Genomic DNA, 20,198 nt, shown 5'->3' with positions numbered 1-20,198 from the left:
TGCTAGGCCTGTACTCTGCTACCAAGTTCCATCTCAGGTTCCTAGCTCATTTTTAGAGTCTATTGAGTAGGTTTTTGTCATTCCATTTATGTATGAATTCTCTATGGGAACAATAAAACAGTGCAGACTCTTTCTTGATGTTTTTCTCTTGGCTTCCTACTTGTGTTATCCCTGACTTTATTTTTGAGTGTCTTATGACTTAAAATTTTGTACTGATTAAAAACTTAAATTGGGTCTAGGGTTGTGGCTCAGTGGTAGAGTGCTTGCCTAGCATGTGCAAAGCACTGGGTTTGATTCTTTTTTTTTTTTTTTTTTTTTTTTTTTTAGAGAGAGAGGGGGACAGAGAGAGAGAGAGAGAATTTTAATATTTATTTATTTTTTCTTAGTTCTCGGCGGACACAACATCTTTGTTTGTATGTGGTGCTGAGGATCGAACCCGGGCCGCACGCACGCCAGGCGAGCGCGCTACCGCTTGAGCCACATCCCCAGCCCCTGGGTTTGATTCTTAGCACCACAAATAAATAAATGAATAAAATAAAGGTCCATCAACATCTAAAAAAAAACGTGTTAGTAAGTGGTGCACCCCGTAATCCCAGCAACTTGGGAGGCTGAAGCGGAAGGATCACAAATTCAAACTCAGTCTCAGCAACTTCCTAAGACCCTATCTCAAGATAAAAATAAAGGTGTGTGTGTGTGGTTCAATGGTAGAGCACCCCTGGGTTTGATCAGAAGTATCACCAACAAAAACAAACCAAAAAAACCCTTGTGATCCTAACAGATAAATACCTTTCCAAAGCATCTACCAGTTCTTTTTGTTTACTGTGATACTGGGGATCGAACCCAGGGACACTCTACCACTGAACTATATCCCCAACCATTTTCTTTCTTTCTGTCTTTTAATATTTATTTATTTAGTTGTAGTTAGACACAATATCTTTATTTTCTTTATTTAAATGTGTTGAGGAGGTTCTAACCCAGGGCCTCGCACATGCTAGGTGAGCGCTTTATCTCTGATCCACAACCCCAGCCCCTTCTTTTTATTTTTTAATAACTTTATTTATTTATCTTTATGTGGTGCTGAGGATCGAACCCAGGGCCTTGCACATGTGAGGCTAGCGCTCTACCACTGAGCCATAACCTCAGCCGCATTCATTTTTTTATTTTAAGAAAAGTTTCTAGTTAGCAGTAATCCCACCTCAGATAAACTTCATTGGCTACAGTACTGCAACTGCATAAAGCTTCTTTTTTATTTTAATATAGGGTTTCCCCTAAATTGTCCAGGCTGACCAACTTGCAATCCTCCCACCTCAGCCTCCCCAAGCTGGGATTACAGGCATACAGCGGGGTACCCTGTTACAGGCAGGACTGTAAGGAAACTGTGTGGCTCTTGAGTTCTTTCACAATTTGCTTGGTGCTATTTAATAGTTGTGTGTGTGTTTGGTGTCGGGCATTGATCGCAAGATCTTGTGCAAGCACTTTACCACTGAGCTATATCCCCAGGCCATAGTTTTTAAATTTATATCTAACATAAAGAACTCAACCTGCTTGTCTGTTGGATGTACTGTGAACCCCTTGAAATCATATGCACACTTTGAATGTGTGTGCATTCTTCAGGGGAGGGGTTACATGGCTTTTATTAGTCTCAAAGGGGTTCATAATTCAAAAACTGGTTAGGGCTGATCTTTATCTTTATGCTTGTTTTCTGTCCTGGCTAACCTAAGTTGCTTTTTTTTTTTCTCCCAAAGATTCTAATGTTATTCCTCCTGGCATCATTACTCCCATCTCTTAGCATCCATCAAAGGCAACTTAGGTTAGTCTTCTAATCTTTCCAAAAAAATTTGTTGGTAGAAAAAGAACAGTAGATGAGGAAGTGGTTACCATTGAGGGAGGGATGATTTAAACATGGCTGAACCAGGTCAGGTGTCAACAGAAGGTACCCATGCAGATGGAGTCATAAGGGAGAACTGATTCATAAACTCACAGACTGCATGGAATCAGGGTGGGGTTCACAGGAGCCTTAGAAAGCCACAGGGGAGCCAGATGTGGTGGTGCACACCTATAATCCCAGCAGTTCAGAAGGCTGAGGCAGGAGGATTACAAATTCAAGGCCAGCCTCATCATCCTTTTTTTTTTTTTTTGAGGATTGAACCCAGGGGTGCTTAACCACTGAGCCATGTCTGCAGCCCCTTTTTTATATTTTATTTAGAGACAGAGTCTTGCTAAGTTGCTGAGGCTGGCTTGGAATGTGGGATCCTCCTGCCTTGGCCTCCTGAGTCACTGGCATACCACTGTCCTGGCCATTTTCATTCTTGAATCTTTTTCCACATTTGCTCCTTCTGTAAAACTTATATGTTAGGTTCCTAAAGATCTGTTGGATCCTCTTATGTCTTAAGTTCCTGTCTCCCTTATATTTCACTTGTTTTCTTAGTGTGAATAATACATGGAAATCCCAGCATGGTGCTTATACACGAGAAATCGCATTAGTAAATATTGTTTTTATTATTGATGTTGTGTGATAGCTGTGGCAATAGGCCTGATGTGTAGGTTGGAGGAAAAGCCTTCAGGGTTGAAGGAGATTGCCCAAGGACAACATCCAATCCGAAAGGCCTGGCAGAAGGTTGGAAAGCACCAATGCTTGAAGGTGTTCTGGGGGTGGGGGGGGGGACTGAAGGAAATAAACAAATTAGAGTTAGGAGAAAACGTGGTGTGTGTGATGCTTTTAGTTAACTTTCCCAAACATATCCTGAACTTCACGCCTATATGTCTTTCCTCTGTTTCTCTAGACTCCTTTGTTTCACAGACACACTCCCATTCTTAAAAAATCTAGTTTATGTGACTTATCGCCATTTCTCTTTTCCTTAAGGCAGAATTTCTTATTTATCTCTGTCCTCATAACTAATAAATCTCTAGGCAGTAGTTTGAAATAGACTGCAGATACCTTTGAGAATAAACACAAAATCTATGAACCCTCTTAGAAAAACAGACATTCTACTCTTTCAAATAATTTCAGAAGATATCTGGGTTCCTGGAGCCTTATTTCATGGACCCCAGATTAAGAATCCCTGGCTTTTGTTTGTTTTACTTAGAATTATTTCAAGGCCAGGCGCAGTGGCTTGGGAGGCTGAGTCAGGAGGATTGCGAGTTCAAAGCCAGCCTCAGCAATGGAGAGGTGTTAAGCAACTCAGTGAGACCCTGTCTCTAAATAAAATACAAGAATTACTTCAATATTATTCATTTTCAGGAGTGGAACAGTTAGTCCAGAAAATGCTTAAAGCTGAAATTTACAGTTTCCATGTTTGCAAAAACTTAAAAAATAATTCCAGTGAAAATTAAAAAAAACACAAATAACCCCCCTTTTGGCCATATGTATAATTCAAAAAATAAAACAGTTAAAATTTTTTGTCAAAAGTTTAGAATTGAGCTGGGGATGTGGCTCAAGCTGTAGCACGCTCGCCTGGCATGCCTGCCGCCCAGGTTCGATCCTCAGCACCACATACAAACAAAGATGTTGTGTCCACCGATAACTAAAAAATAAATATTAAAATTCTCTCTCTCTCTCCCTCTCTCACTCTCTCTTAAAAAAAAAAAACATACTAAAAAAAAAAAAGTTTAGAATTGCATCCTCAAGCTTGACAAAAAGCCTATTTCTTTCTTCCCTTTTTTTCTTTTTCTTTTTTTTTTTTGTTTGTTTGTTTGTTTGTTTTGAGATAGGGTCTCAACTAAGTTGCTTAGGGCCTTGCTAAGTTGCTGAGGCTGGCCTTAAAGTCACAGTTATCTTACCTCAGCCTCCCAAGTTGATTATAGGCACTCAGTACCATACCTACCCTATTTCAAAATATAATTATCTTGAATGTATTAATATTGGAAAAGAAATGATAACTCTTATAACAAGGTAAGAATATTCATTAGTGATTGACATTGAAAGCAAATTCTTATTTTGTATTTAGGTGTTCAGTAGGTGTTTGTTGAATTATTCATAAGAGATAATTGTTGTCCTAAAGCAGAGTAAAGTCATATAGTATCTTAAAATAGTTCTTCTGTCCATGGTGATACTATATATTTATTGGAGAGAGAGTCATGTGGGCCTCCATCAGTTTTTGTCTATAATAACAGAGAGGTGGCAATTCCTAGATGCATTTTGAAATATTGGTAACAGAAAATGGGAGTCTGAGATGGTACTTGACTTTTGAGATAGAGATGAGGAAGTGAGAGGAGGAAACAGAACAATGCTGAATTAAGCTAGAGTTGAAAGTAGACAATTTAAAATGGACATAGCTTAAAATCTAAAATGGAACTTTGGTAAGAAATCTGAGCTAGAGACATAGGTTAGTTGTTACCAGCACCACAAATTTTAAGACAGAACCATTTTAAAAAATGTTTTTTCCTGTTTTTATTTTTTTCCTTTTTAAAAAATTTGTTCTTTTTAGATATACTTGTGTAGAGTACGTTATTCTAATTAGGATCCCATTCTTGTGGCTGTACATGATGTAGTGTATTCATATATGAACATAGGAAAGTGATATTAGATTCATTTTAGTCTTTCCCAATCCTGTTCACTTCCTCCCCTTCCTTCTCCTTTGTTTAATCCAGTGAACTCCTGCCCCCCCCCCCTTATTATGTCTTAGCATCCATATATCAGAGTATCAGAGAGAACATTCAACCTTTGGTGTTCTGGGATTGGCTTAAGACAGAACCATTTTTTTAAATTATTATTTTTAGTTATATATGACAGTAGAATATATTTTGACATCATACAAACATGGAATATAACTTCCATTCTTGTGGTTGTACATGATATGGAGTTTCACGGGTTTTGTATTCATGTGTGAACATAGGAGAGTTATGTCTGATTCACACCACAGTCTTTCTATTCCCCCTCCTTACCCCAGAGACATAACCATTTTAAAGAAAGAATAGAAGGAAACCATGATTTACTGATGGTCAAAGATGTGTCAGAAAAAAGATAATGAGGACTTTTGGTCTGATTTTCAGGTGCATTTATTGATTGTTTTTGTTTCTGTTTGTTTGTTTACAGCCAAGTGCAAGATCTGTGAGTGGGCATTTGAAAGTGAGCCTTTGTTTCTCCAGCATATGAAGGATACACATAAGCCTGGGGAGATGCCTTATGTTTGCCAGGTATTGCCTTTTTCTCCAGGCATTTTAGCTATTTGGCTCTCAGATTGAATACAAAGAATTCACTGATGAATAGTGTGGAATATGGCTGCAAACATTCAGTTTCCAACACTGAAGAAGTATAGATAATAACTTTCTTTCTTCAGTAAAGAAAAGAAATTTGTAGGATAAAAACAAAAGAACATAATGACAAGTGTAATATTTACCCAGCCAAAGAACATGTGCATATACTGAAAGAACGCCTGGATTTGCCCCTTGGAGATGGACAGAGAAGGCTTTATTCCTTAATTATAGAAAATGGATCAATCTCAGACTTCCTTGGCCTTCTTTAATTTTATCTTTAGTCCCAGCTAAATTTAAAATTAATCACGTAGATCTATCTGCATTACAAATTCAGAAAAATAATTTCTACACAAATAGGGCAAACCCCCCCCCAATTTAAAAATTTTGGTTGCCACCTTTTTAAGGCCACAGTTGTTCACTTTTAGCCTCATTTTTCCTCTCTTGTGTTTCAGGTGTGTCAGTATCGCTCCTCACTCTACTCTGAGGTAGATGTCCATTTTCGGATGATCCACGAGGATACACGGCATCTGCTCTGCCCTTATTGCCTGAAGGTCTTCAAAAATGGCAATGCGTTCCAGCAACATTACATGAGGCACCAGGTATCCAGCACCATGCACCCCTTGTCTTCACTTGCTTCATTTGTGGATGCGGGGGCCGGGGTTGATCTAGGCAGATAATATATGTGTGTTTGTTTAAAAAAAAAAAAATCATGGAAATTTCAGGTATGGCCATGTACCTAGGGTGGGCGGTAGAGATTTCAGTGGTAAACAAAACACACAGTCAAGTACAGGTGTCATGTTGGGGATTGTGCAGGGTGCAGAAATGCACATTCCTGTTAGGGAGCCTTGTGAGGCTTCCAAAAAGAGGTATTCAACCTGAGGGGTGAATCTGGAGGAGCCAGACAGAGTAGGACAGGAGAACATGGATGTGATCAAGACCATGGCGACTCAGGAAACTGAGAGATGTTCCTTGTAGATAACAGAGTTACAGTGTGGGGGTGAGAAGGTAGAGACACATGGTGAGGGGACCCTGTAAACCATGAATAGGAATTACTGGGAAGACATTGGAAGGGTATAAGCACTGGAGTGGTGTGTTCAGATTTGCTTTTAGTTAAGATTGTGGACTGGCTGCCTTAAGGAGAATAGATTAAAGGAGATTAAAACCAGAGTTAACAATACTAGCCAGAAGGCTTTTGCAGTAGTTAAATGAGAAATGATAATGGCTGTTGATTTTTTTTTTTTTTTTTTTTTTTTTTGGTACCAGGGATTGAGCCACATCCCCAGCCCTTTTTATATTTTATTTAGAGCCAGGTCTTGCTGAGTTGCTTAGTGCCTTGCTGGTCTGAGGCTGGCTTTGAACCCTTGATCCTCCTGTGTCAAGTGTTCTGAGTTGCTGGGATTACAGGCGTGTACTAACATGCCTGGCAGCAGTTGACTTTTTTTTTTTTTTTAAAGAGAGAGAGACAGAGAGATATTAATATTTATTTTTTAGTATTCGGCGGACACAACATCTTTGTTGGTATGTGGTGCTGAGGACTGAACCCGGGCCGCACGCATGCCAGGCGAGCGCGCTATCGCTTGAGCCACATCCCCAGCCCCAGCAGTTGACTTTTGAAATGAAAAAAAGGATAAAGTTGATATATATGATGTTTATGATTCCATAGTGTTTAGCCAGGCCCGGTGGTGCACACCTGTAATCCCAGTGGCACCAACGGCTGAGGCAAGAGTATCGCAAGTTCAAAGCCAACCTCAGTAACTTAGTGAGGCCCCCTAGAACTTAGTGAGACACTGTCTCAAAAATAAAATGGGCTGGGGATGTGGTTCAGTAGTTGGTTCAGTAGTTGAGTGCCCCTCCCTGGGTTCTTTACAGAGATGCAAACAATGGAGAAAGTTGGGAAGAATCTATCCAAATTCATAGTCTTCTTCCCCAAAGAAATAGTTTCATAAATCTTCCCAAAAGAAGATTATGAGTTTGGATATTCTGAGTTATTGTTTGTGAACATCAAGTATACTATTGAATAATAGGTCTGAATTCTGGAAGAAAAGTTTTGAGTTGTTGAAAAGATACTTGTAGATCGTTATTATGTAAGTTCAATAGATTTTAAACTTACTTGTCATGAGCTCTCCAGCACTGTGGAGAATAAGATAAAGGCTTAGGATCCTTCATAGTCTCTATCTACAAAGCCAGTGCCATAGTTTAGGAAAACCAGAAGAGTATTGGTGTTGAGGAAGCTGAGGAGAATGAAGTGCTTTGAAAAGAGTGTGACCAAAATGTCACATGTGGGGCTAGGGTTGTGGCTCAGCAGTAGAGCACTTGCCTCACACGTGTGAGGCCCTGGGTTCAATCCTCAGCATTACATAAAAATAAATAAACCAAATAAAGGTATTGTGTCCAACTACAACTAGAAAATAATTTATTTAAAATGTCACATGTTGCAAGGAGGTGTCAAGTAAGGTAGAAACTTGGAGGTAGACTTTTAATTTAGCAACATTGACAAGAATCATTTTGTTGGCTGATAGGGTGGAAGTCCGATTTTTAGCAAGAGAAATGAAAGAGGGAAGGAAACAGACAACTTGTTTAAAGAAGTTTGTTTATGAAGGGTAGAACAGAGGGTAGAAGACAGACAAAAGGGAGCAGCAGGGAAGAATTTTGTGATGTTGCTTTTGTAGTATTTTATAAGATGGAGTAGAAGAGACCTTGTTTTAAAATGCTACAAGAAAAGAGCCATGCTAAGCAATTTGGCGAGATCCTATCTCAAAATAAAAAAGAAGATGGGCTGGGCATATAGTTTAGTGGTAAAGCACCCCTGAATTCAATCCCCAGTACCAAAAAAAGAAAAGATCTATAGGAAGAGCAAAGGTACATAAGAAATGATACAAAATTGAGAACAAAATGGGTACATGTGTGCACAGTGTTCACACATATGTGCACAGAGACATGTGCACACTGTTATTTGTAAGCACCCCTCTTCTCTCATGCTCCTCCTTTGCACAATAGTGACTGCTAATAATTCACCACAAATGTATTTCCAAACAGGGGCATGGAAATTGTCACTTGTAACTCAGTTTAATGTTACATTTCCTTGTATCCTAGCAAAGAAAATCATAGACAAGAATTCTAGTTTTGAAGGACCTAAGTACCAGCCAGATTGAATCTTCAAAATGGTCCCACAAAGGAAGTATATCTGTATATATTGATGTGTTAAGAGGAAAACAAGCAAGGTCTGGGGTTGTGGCTCAGTGCTAGAGCATTTGCCTACCATGTGTGAGGCACTGGGTTTGATTCTCGGTATTGCATATAAGCTAATAAATAAAGGTCCATCGATAACTAATAAAAACATTTTTTTAGAAAAGGAAAAACAGCAAGATATAGACAAGTATTGTCATTTGTGTTAATAAGTAAATAATAGTGGTGATCAGATTTGAATGTATGTCAAATGGTAAATAAAGTGGTGATCAGATTTGAATGTATGTCAAATGGTTATATGCATAGACTGTCCATGAAAAGATGCTCAGGAAACTGGTAACGTGCTCTTTCTGTGGATGGGACTAAGGGTCAGAGTCAGATGCAACCATATAACATGCAAGATTGCAAGAATAAATGTAGTTTTTACTTGTTTGCTTGATTACTTACCATGTGCATTTTATCTTTTTTAAAACAATCAAAAAGATGACTGTCCAGGATTAGGTAGCACTGTGTGCAATGTAAAGAAAGAATAGGGGCAAGTGAAGCTTTATGTAACTGTTACAAGTCCCAAAGGGGTGGCCTGAGGACCTGCTTGCCCTGCCCTTTACTCCCTCTTCCTTGAGCAGTGTGAGAGATGGTGATTCTCAGTGGTAGGTTTTCTTGTGTATTTCTTTCTTATTAAATTATCAACAGAAAGATGGGAAGAGTGGTGGTCGGCATTGATCTACCTTCTGAGAGGAGAAAATTCACTGGGAACCTTTAAGGGATTCTTGTCTCTCTTTATTCCCCCCTTTAGAAAAGAAATGTTTATCACTGCAACAAATGCCGGCTTCAGTTCCTCTTTGCAAAGGACAAAATTGAACATAAGCTTCAGCACCATAAAACCTTCCGGAAACCCAAGCAGCTGGAGGGCTTGAAACCAGGCACCAAGGTAAAGCGGGGAGAAGAGGAATAGAGATTTTCAGTGTTCTGAGGTTTACCATGCTTGGTACCTAATTATTCCTTCACTTGATTCTTAGGTGACAATCCGGGCTTCCCGAGGGCAGCCACGAACTGTTCCTGTAGCCTCCAATGATACACCTTCCAGCGCCTTGCAGGAGGGAGCCCCACTGACGACCTCAGCTGACCCTCTGCCTGTCTTCCTTTACCCCCCTGTCCAGCGCAACATCCAGAAGAGAGCCGTTAGGAAAATGTCAGCGCCTTCTTCTAAATGGTGGGGGGCCGTGGGGGGACGCTGTGTGGGCTGGATTATTCCTGCTAGCCAGTGTAATTGGATAGCCTTTTGCAGGATTAGTTGTCCAAAACCCTAAAGTTTGGGGATACTTGAGGCAGAAAGAGAATTTTCCTTGTTTTTTGTTTGTTTCTCCACAGGAGCGTCATGGGCCGGCAGACGTGCCTGGAGTGCAGCTTTGAGATCCCAGATTTCCCTAATCATTTCCCTACTTATGTACACTGCTCTCTGTGTCGCTATAGTACCTGTTGTTCTCGAGCTTATGCCAACCACATGATCAAGTAAGTCATGACTAAACTAGTCATCCTACTTGGGAGTTCAGATTCTCTAGAACTCTCTTCATTCTCTCCCTTCTAGTTTGTTTCCTCCCTCAACTGTTACAGCTGTTTGCCCAGCTCTCCTAGCAGGGTGGAGCCAAACCCATAATCACTTGGCTTTGGTGGTCTGTGCTCACTTTCCTACAGCCTTGCAGAGTGTGGTTGAAGGATTAGCAGTGTTAGGTGTGAGCCTGTTAGAAATGCGGACTCTGTAGCCAGATGTGGTGGCACAGGCCTGAAATCTCAAGAGACTTGGGAAGCTGAGGCAGGAGGATTGCACATTCAAGGCCAGTCTCAGCAACTTAGTGAGACCCTGCTTCAAAATAAAAAATTTAAAAGGGCTGGCTGGCTCAGTGGTTAAGCACCACTGGGTTCAATCCCTGGTGCCAAAAAAAAAAAGAAAAAGAAATGCTAACTCCAGCTCTACCCTAGACCTACTAAATTGAAATGTGGGGCTGGGGTTGTGGCTCAGTGGTAGAGTGCCCTCCTCCCATGTGTGAGGTGCTTGGTTCAATCCTCAGTACCATATAAAAATAAATAAAGGTATTGTGTTCATCTACAACTAAAAAATATCTTTAAAAAATAAATAAAAATAAAAATAAATTGAAATGTCAGTTATAAAAAGCCCTCAAGTGATTTCATACACATTACTAAAATTTAAAAAGCATGGTGATAGGAAAACTGGATTGGATTGGGATTGGGAGGGATTAAAGAGGCATTGGTTTTGTGGGACAGTGTCATTGGCTGACGACCTCTAGTTTAGCTGGCAGAACTCCGTAACTTATGTCACTTTTTTATCTTTCTCAGCAATCATGTTCCACGGAAGAGCCCCAAGTACTTGGCTTTGTTTAAAAATTCTGTGAGGTAATGAAAAATTTAATGGTACTCTTTAATTTTTCACATTTTTATATTAGATCCTTTTAATTATTTTGCGGGTGGTTATGTGAATGAATTTGAGAGAGGAGAGGATAGGGACTCTCCTTTACTAAGCCTCAGAGTTTGAATTTCTCTAGTGTCACTGCTGTCTTTGTCTCACATGCTCTTGACTCTTATTTTCTTAGTGGAATCAAGCTGGCCTGCACTTCATGCACCTTTGTCACCTCCGTGGGAGACGCCATGGCCAAGCATTTGGTGTTCAATCCCTCTCACAGATCCAGCAGCATCATGCCCCGTGGTGAGTGGGCAATGTGGGCGACCCCAGGCAGACTGAGTGAGGCCAGAGTGCGAGTGCCGTCCTCGCCCACTCGAGGTTCAGATACAGCGCACCAAGTTAAGAGCCTCTGACCTCCAGTTCCTACCACTGAGTGCACACTCTGAGGAGTGTCTGTGTGGGTAGTGGTTGAAAGCCCAGGTCACTGTCTTTGGAGGACTTCTTCCTTCACTGAGCTAACCTTTTTTTATTGTTTCATTTCCCCCAGGGCTCACCTGGATATCTCACTTAAGGTAACAAAAACTCTTTTTTTTTTTTTTTTAAGAGAGAGAGTGAGGTTTTTTTTGTTTTTGTTTTTTTGTTGTGGTTGTTTTTGTTTTTAAGAGAGAGAGAGAGAATTTTTTAATATTTATTTTTTAGTTTTCGGCAGGCACAACATCTTAGTTTGTATGTGGTGCTGAGGATCGAACCCAGGCCGCATGCCGCTTGAGCCACATCCCCAGCCCCACAAAAACTCTTTACTTCATGATTTAATTTTAGTTTTACAGTATGTTCACTATGGTTGTCATTTAAATTTCTTAGTTTAATCGATCTTTCTCCTTCTTTCTTTGCTCCCCAACCCCATGCCCTTAGGCATGGGCAGACTCGGGACCGAGTGCATGACCGGAATTTGAAGAATATGTACCCTCCTCCTTCCTTCCCTCCTAATAAAGCTGCCACTGTGAAACCTGGGCCTGCCCCAGCTGAGCCCGAAGAGCTGCCCATCCCTGTGGCCCAGGCACTCCCATCTCCAGCCTCCACTGCAACCCCACCACCAACTCCCACTCACCCTCAGCCTTTAGCCCTCCCACCCTTGGCCCCAGAGGGGGCTGAATGTCTGAATGTTGATGACCAGGACGAAGGGAGCCCAGTCATCCAGGAACCTGAGCCAGCGTCAGGTGGCGGAGGCAATGGGGTTGGCAAGAAGGAGCAACTTTCCGTGAAGAAGCTTCGGGTAGTCCTTTTTGCCCTTTGCTGCAATACAGAACAGGCCGCCGAACACTTCCGAAATCCCCAGCGACGCATCCGGCGTTGGCTTCGTCGTTTCCAGGCCTCCCAGGGGGAGAATCTAGAGGGCAAATATCTAAGCTTTGAGGCAGAAGAGAAACTGGCCGAGTGGGTCCTGACCCAGCGAGAGCAGCAGCTGCCCGTGAATGAGGAGACCTTGTTTCAGAAAGCCACCAAAATAGGGCGTTCTTTGGAGGGGGGGTTTAAGATCTCCTATGAGTGGGCTGTGCGTTTCATGCTGCGACACCACCTGACTCCTCATGCCCGGCGAGCTGTGGCCCACGCCTTGCCAAAGGATGTGGCAGAGAATGCAGGACTCTTCATTGAGTTTGTACAGCGGCAGATTCATAACCAGGACCTACCCTTGTCTATGATCGTGGCTATCGATGAGATCTCCCTGTTCCTGGATACAGAGGTGCTGAGCAGCGACGACCGAAAGGAAAACGCCCTGCAGACCGTGGGCACAGGGGAACCTTGGTGTGATGTAGTGCTGGCCATTCTGGCAGATGGCACTGTCCTTCCCACCCTGGTTTTCTACAGAGGACAAATCGCTCAGCCTGCTAAGGTGCCGGACTCTATACTGCTAGAGGCAAAGGAGGGTGGCTATAGCGATGACGAGATCATGGAGCTGTGGTCATCCCGAGTGTGGCAGAAGCACACAGCTTGCCAGCGCAGCAAAGGCATGCTGGTGATGGACTGTCATCGCACTCACTTGTCAGAGGAGGTACTGGCGATGCTTAGTGCCTCGAGCACCTTGCCTGCAGTGGTTCCAGCAGGCTGTAGTTCCAAAATCCAGCCATTAGATGTGTGCATCAAACGAACTGTCAAGAACTTCCTGCACAAAAAGTGGAAGGAGCAGGCTCGGGAGATGGCAGACACTGCGTGTGATTCTGATGTCCTGCTTCAGCTGGTGCTGGTCTGGCTGGCTGAGGTGCTAGGCGTTATCGGGGACTGTCCTGAGCTAGTTCAGAGGTCCTTTCTTGTGGCTAGTGTCTTGCCAGGCCCTGATGGCAACATCAGCTCACCTACACGCAATGCTGACATGCAGGAGGAGCTCATTGCTTCCCTGGAGGAGCAGCTGAAGCTGAGCGGGGAACAGTCTGAGGAGCCCTCAGCTTCCACTCCCCGGCCCAGGTCGTCTCCTGAAGAGACAGTTGAGCCCGAAAGCCTTCATCAGCTTTTTGAGGGGGAAAGTGAGACGGAGTCTTTCTATGGCTTTGAAGAAGCTGACCTAGATCTGATGGAGATTTGAGTGTTGGGGTATTCTGCGCTTGTGGAGTGGGGGTGGGGAAGTGGGGGAGGGGAGAGGGTTAGGGAAAGGGGCATACCAGGTGAGGTACTTGGTTTATATTTTTAATTTTATGCCACCACTCCCCCCCAACATTGACTTACACATCCCTGTGAATTTGTGGATTATTAGAAAACTAGTAGTGATCACGTCTGAGCCAAGGAGCTGGCCCATTGGTCATTTACTTCCGCTAAAGTTTTTTGTGACTTTTTTTATTTAAATTACTGTGTTTGGTATTTTTCTGATAAAAATCAAGAAAAAGAAAAAAAATCCTTTATGGGCGAATGTTAAATTGTTTTGTTTCCCCTTTTACCTCAATTGTACCATAGTACTTCTGGGTTTTTTGTTTTACTGTGTGGCCAATGTCTTTGGGCATGATGCTATCTAATAACCATTGTCAATGTGAGGACATTTCTGAAGATGGGAAAGACAAAAGTATGTAGCTCACAAACTGGTTTATATATATATGGATAAAAGAAACTTTTTTCATTGTGGTCTTAACACTTTTATATAAAAATGAAAATGGAAAAAAAATCCCACTGAACTCTCTCTTCCTTCTCCTTTTCCTTCTCTTTCCAGAGATGTTGTTTCTACAGCAACTCTAGATATAAAATTGTGGCTTTAAAAATGCATGAGACCACCTTTAATCATCCAGAATGATGAATAGATTTGTCTTTTTCTCACCACCCTTCCTACAACAGAAACACAACAAAAACAGTATTTTTTGCACTTGAGATCCTTGGCCCTTTCCCCATTCTTAACACGGTCACTCTGGACAAAGGATCATACATGTGTCATTAGCAAACGAGGTACTGAGGTGGTCAAACAATGTTAGGGTGGAAGCCATTCCCAGGTTATGAGTCTTCATCCTGCAAGCCCTTGGGGCAGTCCTTGCCATGTTGAACTTCATCCTGTTAAGTGGACAGCAGGCCTGTTCAAGATCACAGGTCCTGCAGCCAGGAGCTCATTGTGCAGATGTTAAGTGTTGAACTTTAAAAAAGCAACAACAACAACAACAACAACAAAAAACCACGTTGCAAATCCTGCTTACCCTGTGACTTTCCCACATTTCTCTTAATACTTAGAGAAGAATTCTGACACGAAGAACAGTGGGGGTGTGCACAAAGAAACAGACATGAATCTTTATTTTTCACTGCCAGCTTCAAGGAAAGAAAATCTTTTTCTACAATTTGCATGAGGGATTTTTTTTTTTAACAAAAAACTATGTACTCATGGTTATAAACCAAAATGTACTGTACCATACAGAGAAAAGGAGCAAAAAAACCAAGTCCACCTTTCCCACATCTACACCACTCTTCTGTCCATCCTGAGGCTATCAGCAATGTTTCCCTCCTGTGAGCCAAGGAGGCAACCTGCACAAGCTTGTAAATGGTTCATCTTTAAAATGTACATAAGTGGAACCTTTAATAAAATGAGGGGAAATGGATTTATAAGCTTGTCTTTTTTTTCTAGGTGACCCTGTTAAAAGGCTTTCACAGACTGGGGTATGCTCAAGATGTGATGGGCCTGGTGGTGACAGGTGTGACATTTGTTACCACCCATTTCTCTCCCTGCCCTGTTTTTGTTTTTTAACCCCCAGCACACTATAATATAGTGAACTGGAGCAGTCCCTTCCAGAACAGCTTGGCCAGCTTTGTGACCCGTGGCATCTGAAGCTGAACTAAGGATCCACCTGAGCTTCTCTTCCCCAGCTTTTTGCCTGATGCCACTTTGACAGACTGTGGACTTTGACAGCCCTCTGCCTTTGAGAAAGCTCAAGACTATGGTCACTTCTGTCTACAACCTAATCCTACTCTTTGGTAGTCTCCGCAGCAGCCACAGCCTTAGCAGAGCTGGGTTTCTGGCCTCTGCACACTGACTTTCTGGATGGGTTAATTTTTCTAAGATCATACTACAGTGATCAGCTGGGTTTTGGCCAGGAAGTTGTCTTTGTGGACTCTGCCTGCATGGCTTAGTAGAAGGTTTTTTGTTTTGTTTTTTATAATTCAGTTTAATCAATAAACAAGTATTTATTGACTTTGTGTTGAGACTGAATGTGTAGAAGTTTTATAGTTGAGCTCATGGTTTTCTTTTGCTTAAATTTACTTGTTGCCTATACGCTTCCTCAAAAAGATTTGGAGAGGATATACATCAGGACTATCAAAGGTGTTCATTTTAAAGTTCAAAGTTTAAAACCATTCCAGGGATGGAACATTACTAATATCCAACAGTCTGACTCAAAAAAAAAGGCTATATTTGGGACTTTTAATGAAACACTAGTAAGTAATTTCCTGACATTGCTAAAATTTAGTAGATTTAGAAGATAAACATTTTGGTTAAATATTTGTTGCACTGCTCAACAGTCCCTACATAAAAAGTGAGGTTAGAGGGGTGTGTGGATTGGAGGTTACCACATCCAGCCAAGGGTAACTTGTTTTTGTTGTGCTGTTTATAGATATGACAGTAGTGTGTCTTTTGACATATCTCATACACATGGAGAATAACAATTCTAAGATAACAAAGGTAATCTTAGACATGCAGTATTTAAGTTGCTCTGTATATCTTTGAAATAGTGTTTTAATGATGGTTTGAAGCCATCAATAATGAGAAAAAACTCTAGTGCAGTAGGGAAATTTTTTCAACAGCAGCCAGTTGTCACAAAAGATCAAGTGTGGCTTCTACAGGAAACTGCCCCAGATTGACTATCACAGGTCTTCTGTACCTTCATACATAGAATGAAGAGCCTAAGGTTCTCTGACCAGGGAGAGAGATGATGCACAGCAGTATGTGTAGTTTAGCCCTTGGTGTGACCCAGTCAGAACAAAACCACTTGGCAAGTACTTTGAAGGACTGATTTATTTTACAAAAGAAAGGCTACCTTTGAACCAACCAAGTTCAAAGTTAAAGGTTACAACTTCAGGATAATGCAGCTGTATTTCATTCAAAGCCACTAAAAAAGAAAAGAGCATTAAAAAATTAGAATAAAAAGTATAAAGGCATCAATTTCTAAAAGCAGCTCTACCCTCCAACCAAAACCCTCTTCAGGTTTTTAGGTGGAACCCTCCAGAAAAGCCCAGCTTAGTGCAAGCCAACAGACATCCAACTATTGTACCACTATTTTCCCTACTCTAATTTTAAATTTCAGTCACCTGATCATGTGGGCAATATCCCAGTTGGTCTCTGCAGACAGTGGTCCCTCTATTTCAACACCTTTTTCAGTTACAGTGGCAATTTGAAACTGAAAGAAAACAGCTTTCAATGAAAATGGAAAAGCTCAAATGAAGGAGTGTGTGCAAACCTCCCCCCAAAACTATGGAGTTATAGAAGTAAGCCAATCTGTTCAGGGTTTACAAGTATCTACAACCTGCCAATTAGGTTACCAAAATATTTTAATATCTCTAATTTGTAGTTGAACACATTACCTTTATTTTATTTCTTCATTTTTATGTAGTGCTGAGGATCGAACCCAGCGCCACGAACAGGCGAGCTAGGTGAGCTGCTCTACTGCTGAGCCACAACCCCAACCCCTAGGTTACCAAATTTTTATTATTCATTCATTCCTCACCCTGTTATAAGAGCGGGCATCTCGATAATACAGCACTCGCATGCAGCGTTCTACTAGTTCTCGGGCCTCAGCCTGGCTCAGCACTGGCTGTTTCTCCAGAACTTCTCGAAGAAGAGGCTAGAGATTGAGGAAGAAAAATGTGGGAGACATAAGGAGATGAGTAATAGGTTCTCTGTCTGTAACGCATACTATAAATAGGCATAAATGAGTGAAGAGGTCTACCTATTTTGTCAATGAAATGCTTACTAAGACTTTTTTTTTTCTTTTAAGAGAGAGAGAGAGAATTTTTTTTTTTAATATTTATTTTTTAGTTCTCGGCAGACACAACATCTTTGTTGGTATGTGGTGCTGAGGATCGAACCCGGGCTGCACGCATGCCAGGCTAGCGCGCTACCGCTTGAGCCACATCCCCAGCCCAACTTTTTTTTAAAGAGAAAATTTTTTTAATATTTATTTTTTAGTTTTCATAGTTTTCAGTGGACACAACATCTTTTTATTTTATTTTTATGTGGTGCTGAGGATCACACCCAGCGCGGCCTGCATGCCAGGCGAGCGCGCTAATGCTTGAGCCACATCCCCAGTCTAAGACTTTTATATATATATATATAAAATTTTTTTAGTTGTAAGTGGACACAATACCTTTATTATTTTCATGTGGTGCTGAGGATCCAACCCAGCGCCTCACTTGTGCCAAGTGAGCACTCTACCACTGAGCCACAACCCCAGCCCCATAAGCCCCTCTTAAAGGGTTAGAGCACCCACTCTGTGCACACACTGAATCTTTAAGTGCCAACATTCATAGATCAGATACAAAGAAAACCAGCTGCCCAGCCTAGGGATCCCAGCGTGTCCCTCATCAGAATTCCAAGAGCAGGGAAGCAGACAACCACTAAATCCCGGATTTACTACTCTCCTCTCTCCCACCTCTGGACCCACTACTTACCTGAGCCAAGTATGCACCATAACCAGTGGCCAGGGAAGGGGCTTCATAAGCTACACCAAGCATGTCCACATAACCAAGGAAGCTAAGGACACAAGGGGGCACAGAACTCATTTAAACTTAAGTTTCTGAGCTGAAGGAATAGGTTCATGGGTTCCGAGTTACAAGAGAAGGATGGCCTGGGGGCTGGGGGGGGGGGGAGAACAGACACGACACAGGAGCTAGGTTGGGTGGTCAAGTAAGTTATTTGTATTCCAATAAACCTCTCTCCATCAGCACAGCCTCCGATGACCATGGTGTTCCACAGAGGGTTCATCTTGGAGCGGCGGCTGTACATGGCCCTGGTCAGCCACGAGTGAATAGCTCTAGGGCTATAGCTGTGTCCATCTCCCAACAGTTCCTCATCAATCCTTAAAAGGAATTGGTTGTGATAAAAGATTGAGAATGGAAGTTGGAACCTCCATCCACCCCAAAAAGAAGTCATCAAGATCTAATCACTTCCGCCCGCCGCGGCCACACTTCCGACCCACAACTCCCCCAGGTTTCGGGCAGCCTCGAGCCTTCGCCCCGCTCAGGGAATAAAGCAGGGCCTCCACCCCGACCTGGAAACTCCTCCTGGGCGCCGGGACTTACACCATCTGGCCGAGGACCTGCTTCAAATACTGGAAGTCGGCGTAGTCCCCGGAGGCTCCCAGCATAGTGCTGTTGTTGACGCGCATGATGCGGGAGATGTTGCGGAAACGCGCCAGCGAGCCGTAAGAGCCCAGCATGTCCGCGGCAATCACCACGCCGCCTTCGAACTTCACGCCGAGGACCGAGGTCCCGGTCACCATGGGGTTCCTGAGGGGTGGGGAAGTCTGGCGACGGGCGGCGCGGGGACGGCCCCGCGTCCCCTCTCCGAGCACCGGGCTCCGCTTCTGACAGGCAGGTCACCTGCATTCTCCGCGCCTCCCCTGCCATTCGCACGCCCCGGGTAGTCCCCCGGGAGTCCCCACGTCGCCCGGCCTCGCGAAGAACCAGCCGGGAGCACCTGGCCCCCGGTCCCACCCCTCCGCAGCCTCAGGGGAAGGACTTACTGGGTTCTCGTGATTGGACCCCCGCAGAGCGCGGACGCTGGGCCCAGGAAGGGATCCGGAGTGGATGGGATGCGATAAAACTGCCCAGGTGCCGGACCCCCGGCCCAATGGCCAGACCGCGACTCCAAGAACGGTTCCATCTTAGTCACCGTCGCAGAAGAAATGAAAGCGCCGGCGCCCGCGGAAGCGGAAGTGGTCCTTCAGTGCAACACTTTTCTTCTTCCCGCCAGCCACCTCCAGTAGCCATGTGGGTGAGGTCATATCCGAAGACAGCGTGGGCCTCAGTAGCCCCGGAGAACGACGGTGGGACTTGCCCAGCGTCGAGTCGCGTGGCGTCGCGTCTGGACCGTCTTCCGAGAGTCGTTTCCAGGAGCGGGGGATGTGAAGGGTGGGTGTGGGGTGGGACGGCGGACACTTGGAAACACCGACCCGAGCGAGGAGTCGGCCCTGCTGGTGTTTTTCTTTGGGGTCGCTACAAATAAAAATAAAAAGCGAATGACAACGTCTCCGGGCGCGGTGGCCCTCGCCTGTCATCCCAGCGGCTCGGAGGCTGGGGCAGGAAGATGGCAAATTCGAGGCCGTTCGCAGCAATTTGGCGAGGCCCGGTGCGTCGCGGGCAGCTCAGCGGTGGAGCTGCCCGGGGCTGCGCGGCCGGCGTCCGCCCTCAGCACCGCGAGGTGGACAGGCGGAGGGGCTGCGTCCGCCCACAGCTAAGGAGTACTTCGGGAAAAAGGAATAAAACGGCATCGTTCTGCTGCATATCGTGTGCGTGTACGAATATGTAACGAGTCCCATCAGTGTGTACAACTATAACGGACCAATAAAAAGAAAATGGTAAAAAACAATGTCAGAACTAAAAGTTAATAAAAATAAAAAGGACTGGAAATGTGGCTCAGTGGTTAAGTTTCCCTGGGTTCAATCCCCAGTAAGCCCCCACCAGCCCCGTCCTAAAAAAAAAAAAAAAGAAGGAATCAGTGAATCCAAGATCTGTACCTCCTCGAAATCAGCCCCATGTGGCCAGCATTATTCAACCCATTTCATAGATAAGACACCAGATTTGAGGCAGACTGGCTAATCCCTGTCACACCACCAGGAATGGCGGAAATGAATCTTCAAACCCAGAATAAAAAAGTAATCCTACCTCAGATGGCTCACTTACTCTCTGGGACCTCAGACAAAACGCTGAGAATTTCCTTATTGTC

The 20,198-nt window shown here is 43.4% G+C and overlaps 2 protein-coding genes across 13 annotated transcripts in view; one reads left to right on the top strand and one right to left on the bottom strand.

Moving 5' to 3' along the window:
- POGZ (pogo transposable element derived with ZNF domain) overlaps positions 1-14,862 on the top strand; it is a 50,622-nt gene extending 35,760 nt beyond the window's left edge. For 6 of the 12 annotated variants that reach the window (XM_081308827.1, XM_081308834.1, XM_081308833.1 and 3 more), the window contains 9 exons: positions 5,036-5,136; positions 5,649-5,795; positions 9,179-9,313; positions 9,402-9,574; positions 9,754-9,894; positions 10,738-10,794; positions 10,992-11,104; positions 11,349-11,373; positions 11,714-14,862. In XM_081308827.1, the coding sequence (XP_081164953.1) occupies positions 5,036-5,136; positions 5,649-5,795; positions 9,179-9,313; positions 9,402-9,574; positions 9,754-9,894; positions 10,738-10,794; positions 10,992-11,104; positions 11,349-11,373; positions 11,714-13,379 (2,558 nt within the window). In that variant the 3' untranslated portion in view covers positions 13,380-14,862. Of the gene's footprint in view, positions 1-5,035; positions 5,137-5,648; positions 5,796-9,178; positions 9,314-9,401; positions 9,596-9,753; positions 9,895-10,737; positions 10,795-10,991; positions 11,105-11,348; positions 11,374-11,713 lie in introns of all 12 variants that reach the window. The other 6 variants (XM_081308832.1, XM_081308835.1, XM_081308830.1 and 3 more) reach the window with 1 other exon arrangement.
- A 1,391-nt stretch (positions 14,863-16,253) lies between these two features.
- On the bottom strand, positions 16,254-19,171 carry PSMB4 (proteasome 20S subunit beta 4). The gene is made up of 7 exons (XM_081307110.1): positions 18,997-19,171; positions 18,554-18,760; positions 18,184-18,330; positions 17,924-18,005; positions 16,981-17,097; positions 16,565-16,653; positions 16,254-16,365 (listed from the first exon to the last, which is right to left on the bottom strand). The coding sequence occupies exons 1-7, from the start codon at positions 19,134-19,136 to the stop codon at positions 16,353-16,355; spliced, it is 795 nt and encodes a 264-aa protein (XP_081163236.1). The 5' UTR covers positions 19,137-19,171; the 3' UTR covers positions 16,254-16,352.
- Positions 19,172-20,198: the final 1,027 nt, after the last annotated feature.

Source organism: Spermophilus citellus (genome assembly GCF_964194105.1).
Source record: "Spermophilus citellus genome assembly, chromosome: 9".
Taxonomy (NCBI): Eukaryota; Metazoa; Chordata; class Mammalia; order Rodentia; family Sciuridae; genus Spermophilus; species Spermophilus citellus.
Note: the sequence above shows the minus strand (reverse complement) of the source record. Positions and strands in the feature narration are given on the sequence as shown.